Source organism: Augochlora pura, chromosome 7 (genome assembly GCF_028453695.1).
Source record: "Augochlora pura isolate Apur16 chromosome 7, APUR_v2.2.1, whole genome shotgun sequence".
Taxonomy (NCBI): domain Eukaryota; kingdom Metazoa; phylum Arthropoda; class Insecta; order Hymenoptera; family Halictidae; genus Augochlora; species Augochlora pura.
In genome coordinates this window covers 30,941,135-30,958,271 of record NC_135778.1, presented here as the reverse complement: position 1 = coordinate 30,958,271, position 17,137 = coordinate 30,941,135, and the positions used below count along the sequence as shown (strand labels likewise).

At 39.8% G+C, this 17,137-nt stretch overlaps 1 protein-coding gene and 1 non-coding gene across 2 annotated transcripts in view; one reads left to right on the top strand and one right to left on the bottom strand.

Annotated features, from left to right (window-relative positions):
- LOC144472023 (metabotropic glycine receptor) overlaps nt 1-7,866 on the bottom strand; it is a 278,340-nt gene extending 270,474 nt beyond the window's left edge. The window contains exon 1 of the mRNA XM_078184653.1: nt 6,014-7,866. Coding sequence (XP_078040779.1) covers nt 6,014-7,319 — 1,306 coding nt within the window. The 5' untranslated portion in view covers nt 7,320-7,866. The remainder of the gene's footprint in view (nt 1-6,013) is intronic.
- An 8,528-nt stretch (nt 7,867-16,394) lies between these two features.
- On the top strand, nt 16,395-16,587 carry LOC144473919 (U2 spliceosomal RNA). The gene has a single exon (XR_013494664.1). It is a non-coding gene; the product is annotated as a U2 spliceosomal RNA (small nuclear RNA).
- Nucleotides 16,588-17,137: the final 550 nt, after the last annotated feature.

Genomic DNA, 17,137 nt, shown 5'->3' with positions numbered 1-17,137 from the left:
CCCGGCAGTCGCGGTACCCGGGACGGGGGTCCCGGGTTCGCGTAGTACGGCTGCCGAGTGGTTGCGGTGCGGGGCGCGGCCTCCCTGCACCGCGGAGGAATAGGGGGGAGTTATTATGACTCCCCCCCCGGGACACGGCTGGCCGTCACTGGCTAGACGGCCGGCCCTGGCGAGGGGGAGCCGCGGTCGTGTTCTTTATGAGTTCCCGTGGCTCCCCCGACTCCGCCTGATGACGGTATTGCGTCCGAAGGTCGCCGTGGAGGTTTTAGTGGGTACCCTGTAGGAGGGGTCGAGCTGATTTCTCCCCCCTACCCACCCCGGTCAAGATTAGCCAACAAGACCGGGGGTGGGGGACACCATCAACATCTTGGAACAGGAACCCCACACTACCCCTAGTCTGTCCCCCCAGGCAGGCTGGGGGTGTCTGGTTGGCAGATTTCCTCCACGTTAAATAAAAAAAAAAATTACTGCGCATGATTTGTGTCTATAATAACTATGTTGGAATATTGTTAAAATCAATCGAAGTTTAATGAATGCAGCACAGTGCATTTGTATAAAGTAAGGTTATGTGAAGGTGAAATTGTTACACCGTTTCTGTACCCTTTAAATTTCAACTTGCTCTTTAATCACCAAAGCCATCCCAAAGTCATGATATTTATAGACCATCGAACTCGTTCTGACGCAAACAACAACGTTGAATTACAAAAAAATAAACATTAACGAGTAAAAGAATATCAATACCCTTGAAAAATAATTAAAATGAGAATTATCTTCTAAGCTAAATATACAAAAAAATTGTATACGTACGCATTTAAGAAAAAGTTAACCTTCATAACTCGGGAAAATCACAAATAGAAGAAAATAATTGATATAAACCTTGTAGCTGTTCTAAAACCGTTTCTCTTATTAAACTGTTTTATAACTTCAAGTCGTTACTTGATAAGTCTTTACTTTTATAACTCAAAGTCTTTACTTAGATACTTGCTTGGATTTATTTTATAACGTACACCCTGTATAGTCGACAATTTCTTACAGACGTGAAATACATTTGCAAGAATTTTGTACCCCGCGGCTTCGGTTAAATTATTCGATCCTATTCACGATTTCAATGAAACACTTTCTTATTCAGCGAGAACCTTGTAGTTTCTGGTCGTTACGATATTATCGAGCGTTTAATGAATCAATAAACAGAGAGACCGACGAGGTTTTCCTATAGAAAGTTCGACCAACGATCGCTCACGATCAGCCGAAGAAAGGAGAAACGGACGAAGTGAACCGCGTCGAAAGGAAGCCCAGTTTTTCTATTAAAAGTTATGAAGTCGTGAGAAAGTTTCGCAGGATAATTTCGCAATAGATATCTATCTTAAGCCGGATAGCTCTGATAACAGAGTCGAAGCAGCTCTCGATCCTCGTGTCTGACGAGCACCGAGAGAATAAATTAAACGCTGACGGCGCAAAGAAAATGGGACTCGGTTGTGGCCCGGATTCTCCGGGGCCAGGTTTCTCCTCTGTTACGATCTTTTTTTTTTTCTCTCGGTGCTCGTCAGACACGAGGATCGAGAGCTGCTTCGACTTTCCGCGAATTTCAACGTTACGAAGTTTCGCAAACATTGTGAAACAAAGTTGACGATGCTAATATTTGTGCAGACACCGATTCAAAGAACATTTCTTTTACTAGAAACTTAAGTCGCAATAAGCTTTGAAGAAAGTTCTCAATTGTAATAAATTTTTAATGAAATTTTAAATTATAACAGATAGTTTCTCAAGTATAATTTTTTATTTCTGTTTTAAACGCGACGTGGTTCATCGAAAATTCTGAAAAAATTCAAGGTCAAAACTAATGACTGCGTATCGATGCTGTAAAAATTTCAGTAGCGTTATTCTTAGGCATCGATATGAAAATAACGTTCTATTCGCTTGGTGGAATTGTCAGCTTTACATCGATTTCTCGCATGAATAACTGTCGATTCGTATTTATTTCTTTCTTTTTTACCGCGGCGTGAATTAGCAGAAATTCTGAACAAATTCCAGGTCGAAGCTAATGACTGCATACGGCCATTGTAAAAATTTCGATTACATGGTCCACAAACATGATTATAAGAATTAGATTCCACACGATTCAAGCATTGTCAGTTTCGCTCGGATTTTTTATGGAAAAATCGTCGATGAAAATTTCACTTTTTTTTCAAAAAAATCTGAAAAAATTCACTAACAACATCTATAATTGTAAATTGATGCCGTAAACGTTACAGTCACAGCGGTCTCGAGCAACATTCAAAGAATTACATTACCGTTTCCTGAAGGGCGCGCTGAGTCGATGGAAACCGTAAAAGAAAATTCGCGGAAGAAAAATGTTTCGACGGCTTTGAGAGACGTTGGCATATGTGTATTGGCTGATACTGGGGACCGTTTTGACGGCGACAAAATAAATTTTCATGAATAAATACATGGTTCGTGTTTTATTCACAAATTCCGGGTACTTTTCTTGCGTATCGTACAGCTCGGTAACCAGACACGATTGTTTGAAATCACGGACGGCATTTGATGCTCCCAAATGTATACAGCACATTCGCTGTAATCAGCTTTTTGCAAAAATCCCGTTTTAGCTGATATTTTTGCGAGAACGTATCACAGCGCGTCGTTTCTTTCGGTGTATCGAATGTCGGCGGAGATTACCCGTCCTCGGGTACTGATTTTGCATAATGGCGATTCCCGTTACGCGCAAAGAAAATCAAATTAACATCGCAACGCGCCTGTCCCTTGATTTTTCCGGAGGCAGGACGACGTCGTCCTTTGTCGGCTGATTTCTCTCTATCTCGGAATGTTTGCAAACAGGACGCGAATCGCGTTTTAATAAAACATCATGGCCGATAGCGGCCAACGTGCTAAGCGGCTTTGCTCGGCGTTATATTTTCGACGAGAGCCGCGGTTTTATTGTTGCTCCCGCGATTTTATTTGTAAATTGTCACGCGCGCTTCTCGGTAACTTCCCTTTTGTTCGGGTTCCGTGGAATAAAGAACGGTAATTGAATCCGCTGGAACGCCGCGGCACGCCAATGGCGGACATTTTGGCCGCGGCCACCGGAAGTCTCTTAATAAGATTTTAGTGTTGATGAGAATCACTGCGTTGCGGCGGAAAGTGGGTCAGTTTTGCGCACTGCTTCCGACTGTAACTGGATTTTTAATGGACTGTACAATTTAACGTGGTGTTGAGAGTTTTTCTTATTTAAAAGCGGAATTTCGTATTCAAGAGTGCTTCTCCTTCAGTTGAATTGGTTTGCTGAAGTGGATTTCGGTTACTTTCATTGTCTGCTATTCTAGATTTGCATACGAATTATATTAGAACTGCACGAAATTCTATATACCGTTAAACATTTTGTTGTAAACTGAATTGTGCATTTTAATGGTGAAAATGTTGGTAAAAATATTATTTAGGAGTAGACTTTGAAAAGGGAATTATTCCATCGAGACAAATATTTTTACATTATCGTCGAATACTTTGTGATATCGACTATTCAACACATAGATTTTATAGTAACATTATACATTAAAGTATGCATTTCATACTTAATGACCTTATAGTTTATTAAAGATCGATTTTCAACATTTATATTACTCATGGTTGCAAGTTTGGGTACGAAAAATAACAGTATAATGTAGCACACCTTGTACAAAATATATTTTGATCATGGATTAGAGGTTATGTTGCATTATAATTTGTTAGAAAGGTTTAAGGATCTAATGGAATACAGTATGAAAGAAGAAGATGTTGAACAGAGATATATTTAATCGGAACAAATATCTCTGATATTAACAAACAATTTCTTCTATCACCTTTCTTTTGTTTGCATTGATTTTTCATTACGAATTTAGCATTACAAAAGAAAAATGATATGTATAGTTTGTTAAAAATAGTTTTACAAGATTTGCGTTACTAATCAGCTTAGTTTTGCGTTCAAGTGCAATCGTCACGGTAAAAAATATTGTTTTGTACTAAAAGTTCTATTAAAGTTTGAAATAGATGTAACGTTACATGTTAATTGTTGCGAAGACTTCGAACCGTCCAACGTCCACCAACAAAAGATCCAATTGTGGAATTATATATTCTATCTTAGACTATTAACATTTATTATTCTAATATTCACATTTTTATTATAATATTTATACATTTGTAAACATGAAACCACTAGACAGGCGAAAAATTTATAAAAATACTTCTAACAATTTTTCACTAAACATCTTTAATCAAACATGTATCATAATTACAATTTTACAACATTTATCTGAATTTAAACTTGGCATCATTGCAAAACAATAATAAGTAGGCACGCTTAAAGTTGGCATTTCTAAAATAATCTGAACCTCGAATTCTTTTAGCACGTAATTTAAACAACTTCCATCTTACATCCGTAATTTTGTGATACGATTGAATATTCGTCAGACGGTGCTTTTAAGTGATTTTTAACAGTGCCCAGCAGTGCAATTAAGAGTTTTTTTGCCTGCCCAGGGCGCTAATATCAGGACCGGAAATAAACGAATTCGTGAGGAGTCGAACGGATGCATCTGAAAAAGAAATAAACAAACCGGGCAAATTAAAAGCTCCAGTTGCTCATCTCCGGCCCAAATAATATCTCGAAGTTTGTCAGCTGCATTACGGTAGGATCAAAGAGGCCGTTACGAAGTCGATCTTCCAGCAAAATAATTAAAAAAGTCTGTTTCCAACTCGCTGATAAGATGGCTACACTTCCGCAAAAATATCCCAATTCTCCCCAAATTTTAAACACAGATTCATTTCGAATAGAAATAATATTTACCGAAAGGATTCATTGTAAACAATGTTTCCAATTCTTAATTACATCATTGGTAAAGTAGATCGCTATTAAGGTCGATAAAACATAACCTACGTTAGGAAATTTCTGGTTTCAATTTCTGAGTTACCAAAAATTCTTCATGGAAATGTTGCCGTTACACGTAACGAAGTTCTCCAAATTTGCGTGTGTTAATTATAGTTATTAATGCCTACTTGTTCGCTGAACAAAATAATCTCTCGGGCATAGTGGGACCGCAGTCTACGTGCGAAACAACGATACACCAAACTTCAACACTAGAATATCCCTATTTGTGTCCCTTTCGCTATAAACACTAGTTCGAAACTTCCGTTTCGATCCACTTCATAGATTGGCAGAGATACCGACGTGTAGCATCAACTAATTACGAACTTTGACGTCAATACCGATTTCTGTTCTCATATTCTCTAGCTCTCATATTTTACCCGCGTCGTAACAATATTAGGTGGCCCCTCGGTAAAGGTTAGACATCCCTATGACAATAGAACTACCAAGGGTGGTCAACGCGACTTCTTTGGCATTTCTTATAATTCGACCGCGAATTTGATATATTTATAAGCAAAATTAACAAATATAAAACTAAGAAGGTAGAATTTAAGGATATAGTTAAAACGTTTTCAACTTGTCAGGATTGTTAAGAGAAAATAGATCGTTTCAACTAATTTCTATTCCTTACAATTAACTTAGAAGATTTTTCGTTACAATTACTATAATCGGAAATTTTTCAATCGCGCTAATTTCCAGGAAAAGAAGGGAATTTTATATTTATTGCGTGTTTATATCTACTCGAATGTTTAAATATTGATGACAAGAGAATAAAATTTGATTCCTACTTAAAGGAACGGACGAACATTTATATCTAAACAACTTATTAATAAAAATTTCCATCATGAGTCTGACTTGTTAAAGTACGGCAAGGAGTTAAGAACGTGTAAGAAAAGAAAAGAAGTTTTATATAATCAATCTATATTGAAAACTTTACTTTTATAATCCAAGGACGCGGTAACTGGGACAACTACCGTATCTTCAGATTTCGAGATTGTAAGATCAAGTTCCCGCAAGATCCATCTCCTATTTTGCTAAGAGATCCTATGCTAAATATCCATCCTATATCTTATAACATTCGGAAGACATTAACTAAACACACGAATGACCAAACAGACTTACCGCGGCTGAACTGTTCATTATTGGCGATCACTTTCTCCGCGTTCTTCCTGGCTATATAAAACCACTCGCTGGTGTTGCTGAGGTACTTGTACTCGATAGCGAGGTCCTTGACGAGTATTCCGTCCTGGTCCTGTAGCCGGTGGGCGAACGGACAGAAGAGCCAGCGTTCTTTGTATTGAAGTTTGTCGTAGCAATTCCCAGCGGCGAAAATATCCTCGTCGAACTCTACCATGGAGAGTATACTAGCATGCAGGAGATACTCAGAGGACAGCATCACTTCTGGAGCATACTTCCACAGTCTGGTCAGCATGTTGGCCCTGTTCACGGCGAGGTTAGCTTCCATCCTGAACTTCTCCTGGGCGTACTGATCCACGACACCCTCGCCCAAGTTCAGATCGGTGCCAGCAGTGCAGTTCTCGCCCAGTAGATGCTGATTCTCGATGATCCTTAGGAACCTGGTCACGATGTCCACGTGGACGCCTTCCTTGTTGGACTTGGCCTGCTCCACGATCTTTTTGCCGTAGTCCTCGTACTCCTCGTGCTCGGAGCTGTTCCTGCCGTCCTCGTTGTCGCCGTATACATCGTAGTCTTCTAGAATGCTCCTCTCCGTATCGTCCAGATCGCCGCTACCGCCTACCTGCGTCCCATGCACGACGTGCCCGAAGACGTCGTCGGTCGAGTTCCCCACCGTTCTGTTGCCGAACATCATCCTGGCCCTGTTCCTCGCGGTGGCCTTCCGCAGCTTGTTCATGGAGCTGTTCCTGTGACGCACCGACGTCGAGTTCTTCGGCCTGCCCTCCTTCTTGCGCTCCGACAGCCTCGTGATCAGCTTGTCTATATCCACGGTGGACCGTTCGTCGATGGACCCCGAGAACTCGTCGGGACTTCTGCCCCTGGTCTGCGACAAGTTGCCGATCATCTGGACCCTCTTCCCAGTGGCGTATGCTAGGTCAGGCTCCTCGAGCTTCGCCTGCCTAGTGAAGTGGTTCCTGGAGCGACTGTGCCTGATCTGGGTGGTGGGCTTCTCGATGCTGGTCTCCGGCTTGGGCCAGGCCCTCGCCAAGTCCTCTCCGTCCGGGAACCCTTGATCCAGGTACTCCAGCTCGTCGTCCAGGCGATTCGAAGACTCTGTATCTTCGCGGATCTCCAGTTTCCGCTCGATGAACGACGGCCGGTGGTTTTGCTGGTGGCGCAGCAGCTCCTTCGGCCGCTCGATCTGCGCCTCCTGGCCATCGTACCTGGCGGCCATGGGCCCGCGCCAGCACATCGCCAGCACCAGCACGTACCAGATACCCGGCACCTTCATCTTGACGGCGTGTTCAAGGCCGCGACCGGCTGCAGCAACCTAGCGGAACCCCTCGTGCGGTCACGTCATGGTTCCGCGCACCGACTTCTCACCGTTCCCGGCGCACCGACGTCTGGATCACTGCGATCCTGGCGTCACTGACCCGTCACATCGTTGACACTCGGGGCTAACTACACTTTCGGGCGACAAAAGCTCGGCTGAAAACGCGAACCACACTTTGGGGACTGAAGGAAACCCGATTAGAATGTTCATCGCCGACAAGGAAACGATGGGCCCCAGGAGCGATAGTGTCCTGGGTCGATCGAAGATAGGGCCAGCTTGGGATACAGATGGTGCTCCAAGCCACCTTCAAGTTGGGTCATCGGATTTCGAATGACGGGACATCGTCGTGCGGATCATCGTTCCCGACGGTCGTGTGTTGCTTCGAAACGTGGTTCCCGGGGAAGAGCGCCGTGCCCGACTCGCGGTCTCGCACGCGGCGCCAGACTGAGGGTTGAAACAACCCCTTGTGCCGACCAAGGAGCGAAGCGCACCGCGCATGCACACCCTCGCCCGGTCTCGCCGACTGATTTTATTAGAATCAACCGAACCGCCGTGTTTTCCGCGGGAGGATCGAGTGGCGACGCGTGCCGGACCCTGCGCCTCGATTCACTTGACGATGATGGACACTGTCTAGGTTGTCTGGATGGACGCTCGAGAGCACCGAAGCTTGATGGAGCCCGCGGGGATGTCGCTTCTTCCAGAACGGCTATCCGGTTAAACGATGGCTCGGTTCTTGAGAATTTTGTGCTTGTCGCCGAACTGGATGCTGCGTTCCTGGAAGGCGTTCTATTTTGTTCAATATTATCGTGCGATACGGAGATATGCTGATTTTTCGAAATATTCTCATGAACTTCTTGCTGTATCATTTTCTTTGCAATTACAATCTACTCTTTACAATACCCCCACAATACTCTTTCGGTCGCAATAATTTTCTAACATAAAAAGAAATTTTATAGTTTAGAATTGTTCTACTTACAGAAAAGAATTTGATTCCGCCATAACCGTTTCACAGCTAAGGGTAACGTTTTTCCCCATTTTAAAATTAGTGATTTAATTTATTTCGTATTTAGTTATAACCTTATCCGCACGTTTTATACATAGTCGAACAAAATTACGTAAACTGGAACGTTTAGAAAAAAAGAATTGTCACATTAATTGGCGTCAATGATAAAGCATTCATGGGCAGTACTATTGTTACTATATTTCAGATTATTGTGTTGTATAATGATATATTATTGTGTTTTCTTACATGTTTTATGAAATTCGCTAAGAGTAATTTTGTGCAATAATAAAGTATTATTTGAACAATAGTGAACAAATGCCTGAGAATGACATTATGTTATAACAAACCAAAAAATAAAACATATAGCGAAATAAGTACAACTATAATTTGTGTTGTCTTTGTAGTCCATTGGAAAAACATTTCCAATAAAATTCCAATAGAACAACGTTATTGTTATATATTTTTCGTATGATATTTCTTTATTTTACGTGTAAACAAACTAAAATAAACAGTTAGATAAACGGTTAGTATTCGATCATTCTTTAAAATGCAATAACCTTTTTAAGACTGGACTAAACGATTTGAATCTCTTTTTAAAATAGAGGAACTAGATGGTTTAACAATCACCTTTTTCGGAGAACTGAAATCAAAGAATTATTAATATCTCCGATTAACAATTCGAAGTAGCTGAAGACGAAATTACATATCGTCACCGTAAAAGTTTCCATCACTCGGTATTCAGGTCTCTCGTCGGAACTACCAAAAAACAGTCACAGTGAAAAAGAGAGGGCTCCGACTGAAAAAATAATTTATAATTGGTTTTTGTCTTCCGTGCCGATTTCCTCGGGAACGAAAAAACTGCCGCTGGCACTTGTTTTCGTTTTACAGCCGAATAACATCTGCTCTTTATTTTTGTTTAATCTGTGACAAGATATTTGCATGCTGTTCATTGGAGTACGGGTACGTGATAGAAACGCTCTGTTCCCTTTCAAAAAAACGCGGTTACCGAGGGCCGGTGCCGCCACGTAGTGACGAGAACTCGAGGAAGGGCCTCTTTTTATAAAAAAAAAAAAAAAAAGAAAAAGTTCGTGTTGCGCGCACAAAACCATCCGCATCCGGCAGAAAAACAGCAAAATTGATAACCGCGTTTTGCGCGAACAACACGAACCCAACAGTATTTGCGGATTTTTATTTAGGTATTGCGCACGGTTTTCAATAACACGCAGATAATTAAAAACATATAGACCGAAAACAGCGTGCACGGCAATCCTATTGTTCTTTCGACTTGATCGAACCCGTGGCTTTCGGGAATTTTTGCGCGATCCGTTATCGCATTCAAAGCTTCTATTATTTTAGAAGTATCTTTGATAATTTCGTGAATTTTCGTCCAGTTAAAAGCGAAAAAAATAGCACGCAGATTTTTCTACAACAACGTTACGGAAGTTAATTGTCTCGTAATACCCGGACTAATTCGCGGGAATCGGCAGGGCGGATTGCGTTCCCAGCACAAAAGCGTGAACCAAAATAGCGAGGAGGATATTCATTCTTTGGAATCCGTTGCGAGGAGATGTACTTATTCGGAAGAGAAATAGTAGAATATTTACACGTTCAGGCAGACTGGGAATTTTCAAGCCAACTCCCATTTTCATAAATTACGCGTAAAACCTCAATCTATCCGCTGGCTAAAAGGTTTCTTGAGGCAACAATAAAAAATAATATTTTCATTAAATGGAAATATAGTTAATGCGCGAATCGATTCGGTTTATTCGAAAATTTTATTCGACAATTGATCAGAATGAGAATTTATTCGATTAAGATTTCGTTCGAATAAAGATAAAGAAATAATCGGTTCGAATAAAGATGATAGAATATAAAGTTCATAATCCGTTAATTAATTTCTTACCTACTATTTTCACGATTCACTTCTTTTACAAGTGGTGCATCGGAAAGCGTTGTCGTTGTAAACATAATGAGTAGTACCTATTATGCGTACAGTCTTCACGCGACAAGAACGGACTGTGTATAGATTCCTCCTTTAGATAGCTGCGCCAGTAAGCAGCTCGTAAGAAGGGGAATGAGAGTTTCCTTCTCATAACGTGAGGACTATACAGTATAATCGACAAATTAACGAAAATTGAAACAATTCTGAATAGATGTATTAACGTACATAAAACAATGTAAATTAAAACCAGCTCTACAATTATTCGTATTGTTATTCGAATAATTTTACAATCTCTATTCGGATAATTTATTCCAGTAAAGGACAAAGAATTATTCAGATTAACAAATGAAATAATTTGTTAGAATTAATGAATTATCATTATTCGAATAAAATATCCGATTAAAAAGAATTAATTCGAATAATTGTTTTAGATAAATTGATTTATTCGAAAATATGAGAATAATTTAATATTTTAGACAAATGTTTAGACAAATGTTTGGACAAATATTTAGATAAATAATTATTCGAAGCAATTCGAATAATTATATTAGGCAAATATTTATTCGAAACAATTGGAATACTGCCCAACTGTAGAATAAGGTGAAACTGCATAATAACATGCCCGAGAAACAGAAAGTGCCTTACGAACACCATAAATCTTTGAATTCCTCGATTAAAGGAACAGAGACTCGACGTTTAACGCGTCGGCAGCGATCGATTTTTAAAACCGATCTAGATAGACCGGCTCTCGCTGGACACAATGAGAAACTTCTTTGGACACTTGTTGCTGATGCTGATGCTGCGAGGCCGACGGTGATCTACGTGTCACTGGCTTTCCGACGGTTTTCAGGTCGCGTTCGCACGAAACATCATCGATTGGACATCATCGCTACATTGTGGAACAGTGGAAACGTCGGCAAGTGTCGCAAGATATCGTTGTCATCAACTTTGTTACGGATTGTTATGAATTGAGAATTTGATCTGCGATATTTTGGCTGCAACCTTGGATAGTGTGAATATTATCATTTATATAAAATAATGTATATTCTTCGAACAAGGCTGAACAAGTTTACAAAGTTGCAAAGTGATGCATGCGACAGTTATTTACTAATGACCGAATTTTCCATAGTAAGTTTTACAAAATCGGAAACGCAACATACGCACTCCATTCACGATTCAATTATAACTTTAAAAATTTATGAAATTTACTACCTTACGAAAATCACTGTATGTTGTTTGAACAATGATAATGTTACGTGCCGAGGGCTAAGGCAGTCGTGCGTGACCAAGGCTTCATTTGTTAGTAGAATATATATAGGTGAAATTATTGAATTGTGGACGAGCCGACGTTTATCTCACCATCGGGACCCACAATGACAGGAAGGTGTGGACGAGCCGACGTTTATTTCACCGCCGGGACCCACAGGAAGGTAACTCGTAGATGAGCCGCCGCTTATTTCACCGGCGCGGCGGGTGCTACGAGAGAGGTTAGGAATCGCACTTGCCCTTGGCTTCGTCAAGTTTCTAAATGGTGCACCTCGAGCGGCCAAGATGCACCGGGGTGGTTCGTGATACTAGCTACTGGAGAAATGGAATTTGGATTTAGATGAATGATGAATGAACTTGACTCTAAGATTCAATATAAAAATACTAGAGTATATTCTACAAGAACTGAGTCTATTACAAATGTTGAAGTGTTTGAGTGTAATGCGGTACCTAAGTCCGGTATTCTCAGTTTTCACGCACTGAGAAATGCGGGGGTTCGTACAGCCTGACAGTTTTGACGAGAATGATACGTAGTCTATAGCCTGCCGACTTTGGTTGCGTACTGCCCGATGAGAGAGGAAAACGTGGTCCTTTTATACCCCGAAATTCGGTGGAAATCTGGGGGTAGGAATGCGTCTACGTGGTTTTTTATGAAGTTTGATGTGTGGGAGACCGCGACGCTCGGGGCCTTCTGTTTATTTAAAACGCGGCGGTCGCTGTAGGGGAGATTAGAATTTTCAAGGAATGGAACGTCTGAAAAATGTACGATATAACCGGGTTCGTACGTAACAATAAATATATCCGTAAAATCTTAATCTCATATATGACATAGTTGTCTAATCCCATAATTTTCCATGCTGAGTTTCGCAACATAAAAAATATTACAAACGTCATCTACATCTAGTTATTAACTCCGAATTAAGTACATGTTACAATTAGTAAAAATTACTGTACACTCTCTAACGAATGACGAATAGACGAACAAAGTAGCCGAATGATTTGTGCAATATTTATTTTCTAGCCGCTTAATTTTCCATATCAAGTCACGCAAAGTCAAAGGCGCTCGAACGCACGCCGTCTTCAATCCAGCTATAACAAAGAATTAGGTGGACACTATAATTAGCAGAAGTTACTGTATACTTTCTCAACAATGACGGATAATCCCACAAAGTTCCAAAATGATATGTACAAAAGCATTTTTTTTAGACGTCAAACTCTCTACAGCAACTTTCACAAAATCGAGAACGCTCAAAAGCGCGCCATCTTCGAATTGAGTGAACATTATAATTAACTAAAATTACTACATATTCTTCAATCGACGACGAATTAGTTCGCAATGTTAAAAATAATGTTTGGATCCAGATAGAAATCGATGTGTTAAAGACGTCCATTTTATATCCATTTCAAATGTGAATGCCTTACAATCTAATCTGATCGTATTTAAACTATCTTAAAAAGGCGGATGTATCAAAAAACCAGTTTCTATATTAATTCTACGATTATATTTCATCGGAGGCATTGTGAATAAATTTTGATAAATCTTTCTAAAATAGAAATCCTAATTAATAAAGTAAAATACAAATTTTCTGAGGTTTCTCTAATGTTATGTAGATATATAGTACAATATACTAAGCATTCCTATATCTAAAAAAATATTGTAAGGACAGATAAATTTAATACTGACATGTACATAGTCCTTACGCGACGAAAAGACTCCTTTGATATTCATCACCACTTTCAGCCAATAGCGACAGCGAATGCAAATACAAAAGTGCCTTCTTGTTGCATGAAGATTGTATCACATTATCGCGAATATTATATATACATTATCCTCAAGAATATTGTTTAACTAGGACGATTTACTTTTTGACTGGAATTTATTTTTATTTCGGTATAAAATACATTTCAAATGTATTTTAATGTTGATTTGTATTGAAGGAATGTAGTTATATTTCAATCGTCAAATTTCCTACAGCGAGATTCAGAAGAATGAAAACCACGCAAACACGGAAAAACTGCGTGTAGTGACGTTATCAATGCGGAAATGGAGGATGTAACCATCAATTCCTAATTTAGCATTGAAGAAGGGAGACGGGATGACTAATCGGATGGAAGCTGGAACATCGAAGACCGTCGATCCGTTTCTTATCACAGAGGCCTATTAATCACCGAACTTAGCCGCGGGCGTGCGCCACTCGTTGGCCAAGTTTCCGGTTTATCAGCAAGGCCACTGGTCAGCAATAAGCTTCTGTTATCGTCTGCTGTAAATCGTCTTCCTCCCATCCGCATCGAGCGCACGGATTACCGTCGGTTGCACACCTGTAACTGATCATTTCGCTTCGTTCCGTGATCATGGGACCTGAAATATCGATGCTACGTGCGTTCGAACAAATTTACAACGATTACGTTCGTTCCCGTATGTGCAATAGTATACGGGACCGAATATTTACAGAGAATGTTTCAGATTGTATCATATTTTATGACGGAGCCATTTTGGTTTCGGAAGAAAATGTGAGGTCACGGCGAAAAATCGATTTTTCCTATGCGCCATAACGAGAAAAATCATTTCATTTTCGTTAGTTCCTACAAATCGAAGTTAGAATGTGTTTCCGTGGAAATTTTTGAACGATCGATAGTTCGTGTTGAAGTCGATAGAGTGTATTTTAAACCGGGATTATTTCGCTGTGAAAACAATACGATAACACGTCGAGAACTTGATAAATCTGAATTAAAGAACTTGGAGAAATGATTGGATCTCTAAAGGAAAATTCAGATCAATTTTGAAATGTATTCCCGTTGGAATTTGTTTAACTGTTAATGACACGATTAAAATTAAATGAAACAACTGTGAAATAGTAATACTGTAGTAATAACTGTAACTTCTGTTTCAATAAAAGTTCATTACCGTGTCAAACATTCGATTAATTCAAACAAGATATTCTGTTCATTTCAGTACAAATGATGCATCATTATTATAAGATGTAATGTAAATTTCGATACGAATCATTTGCATAAATTAAGGATCCATATGGTGGAAAATCGTTTAAAACATTTATTTGCAATTTATTCTTCTAGATGACGTTATCAGTCATTGCTGGTGCCAGATGTAGATAATGTAAATTTCTGTTTAATTACTTTACATATTAGCACAGACGAAGTATACGAGTAGAGTATATTCTTAGAGTATGCAGCATGTATCAAAATTATTGTAACTACGGGAAAAGAGGTGTCCGGAGGACAATTGGAGTAATTGTTTCCTTAGCGAAAATGTGATCCGCGGCTTTATTTACAAGTTATTAACGAAAAACATTAGCCAATAAGAGGCGGGCGCACGAATTTTCAACCTGCTGCTACGTGATCGAGCCAGCGAGCAGATTCTAAGTCGCTGGTAATGAACGAGGACTGAATTCTCTGAATTTTGTATTAATTTAACAATATCAGAAATATTATTAACACATACTCGGCCGCGTGACGAAAATTCGTCATTCAGTGGAAAGCGGCAAGTGCCGAAAGGTAGTAATACAATGATACCGGTCACGGTTCACAGTTATGGAAATTCCGTTTCACAACGGTTCTCTGTGTTAGGTATTGTGTTCCTGACGCCGCACAGTGGTCGAAAAGCCCGAAATCATGGTCAAAATATAAAACTGTGACGGATTTAATCGAAAATTTGTATGTAAGGTTTTCATGGTCGCTGATTACGAATCTGAAACTGAAAGTTTAAAAAACAAAATGGCGGACCCAATATGGCAATGGGTTGTCGAAAAAACGGTACGCGGAGCTGAATTTTAGTGACCTACAGAAACTGGAAGGTTAAAGATGCAATTTTGTGCATCTTTGCACAGCATTCGGAAAGTCCAATATCCATGTTTATAATGTGAGGGTAAGGGTTCCCCATAATAACACGTATTGAGACTAGTGATATCAGGAGGGTTCCGTGGCTCAAATCCTACAATTAAGGATAGATGTACAGAAATGCCTTTACGATATTCGGGTACCTGGTAAGCTAATAAGCATTTTCTAGCGAGACCTTTTTTATTAGGAGTAGAGGACATATTCTTAGTTTATTACGCGCTTAAGTGACGAGTACGAGCGTCGGTAAAACCACCCGCTCGGAGGCTCATCTGGGTCGCATATGCTAGAATTTGCGAACTGTTGTTCGAACGAATTGATTTCATTTTTTTTTCAAAATAATTTTTAACATTCACTAATAAAGTGGTTTTTCTAACTCGCATTTCCGAGTTAGCCTTAGGAACCGACGTTATAACAAGAGACGTATTAAAATAAATCCGATTGTAAAATATAATTGAGCTTCGGTACGTGTTTCGTCGGAGGTTCCAACATTATCATCATCAATATCGATCTATACTAAACTCGAAAAAGGGCATGCTTAAAAAATTCTTTCACTTTGTGTCTTGTAGTTAAAATCTGCGAAACAAATTGTGGTTCTTTAGATCTTTCAAGTAATAGCAGAATTAAAGAAAAGCATTTCATTCATTGACTAGTAGTCTAGACCCACTGTCATCTGAAAATCATTTAAGCATATTGCGAGACGTGCGGGCACTTTTATGGGCCACAGTACATAACAAAAGAGAAAATTAAAACAGCATCTGTTCTATTGATATTTCTGTTTGGGACCTCTATTCTACGACTCCAGACTGTAACCTGTAATGTTTATTCGAATTAAACCGGTACGCTCAAAACTTCTACGAGCGACAGCTAGATGGCTACGCGACGTCTTCTATGTAAGACTCGTAAACCATTCTCGCTGCAGAAATTATCAGCTTGTGAGGTTATAAGGATTGATAAATGAGTAGTTGTTATCGCTTCTCGGCCTTATGGCTAAGATCAAAGTGTAGTTTCTGTTCTTATCAGCCTAATATCTGATACACTACCCATCGGGTAGTCGGAATATTAGCCTGATTTTTGGAACCGGACGGAGCGGTCGGGGCTCGCTCCACCTCTGTCATGAGTCAGCTCGGCATTGCAGTGTCGCTGAGAATGGCTCTAACTAATTATTGTAAAACATGATTTTCATATTAAATAACCTTTATTCTTCATATCCCTTATTTCTGCAAATAATTTTGAGTCTTTGATTCACGAGCAAAATTCCCTCGTCAGTATTCCTCTATATTTTGCTCTTCATTTTTTTATGAAAATTTAAATTTATATTTTTTCTTTTCTCTGCGTTTACAGTCGCATCAACCACCAGATGGGTTATGGGTTATTAGCGACTCAAGACAGAGTTAAAGTTTGTGATACAGTTGGGACTGCTTCAGGAAATGCAGTAACTTCTCGATTGCTTCTTTGTTCTTCAGTGTGTTTTCTAAAGGAGGTCTAATATTGTAGTGTTGTCTTTCCCATCGGTAAATTTTGCAGTGTAGGATGATGTGCTCTACTGTCAGAGGAGTGTTGCATGTACCACAGATTGGTGGTTCTTCTTTGTTGAGGAGGTATTTGTGGGTAAGTTTCGTATGTCCTAGTATTATCCTTGAAACCGCGACTTGATCGTGTCTTGGGAGTGTGTGAGATATGCTCTTTTTGAAGAAGTTATCTTTTAGTGTT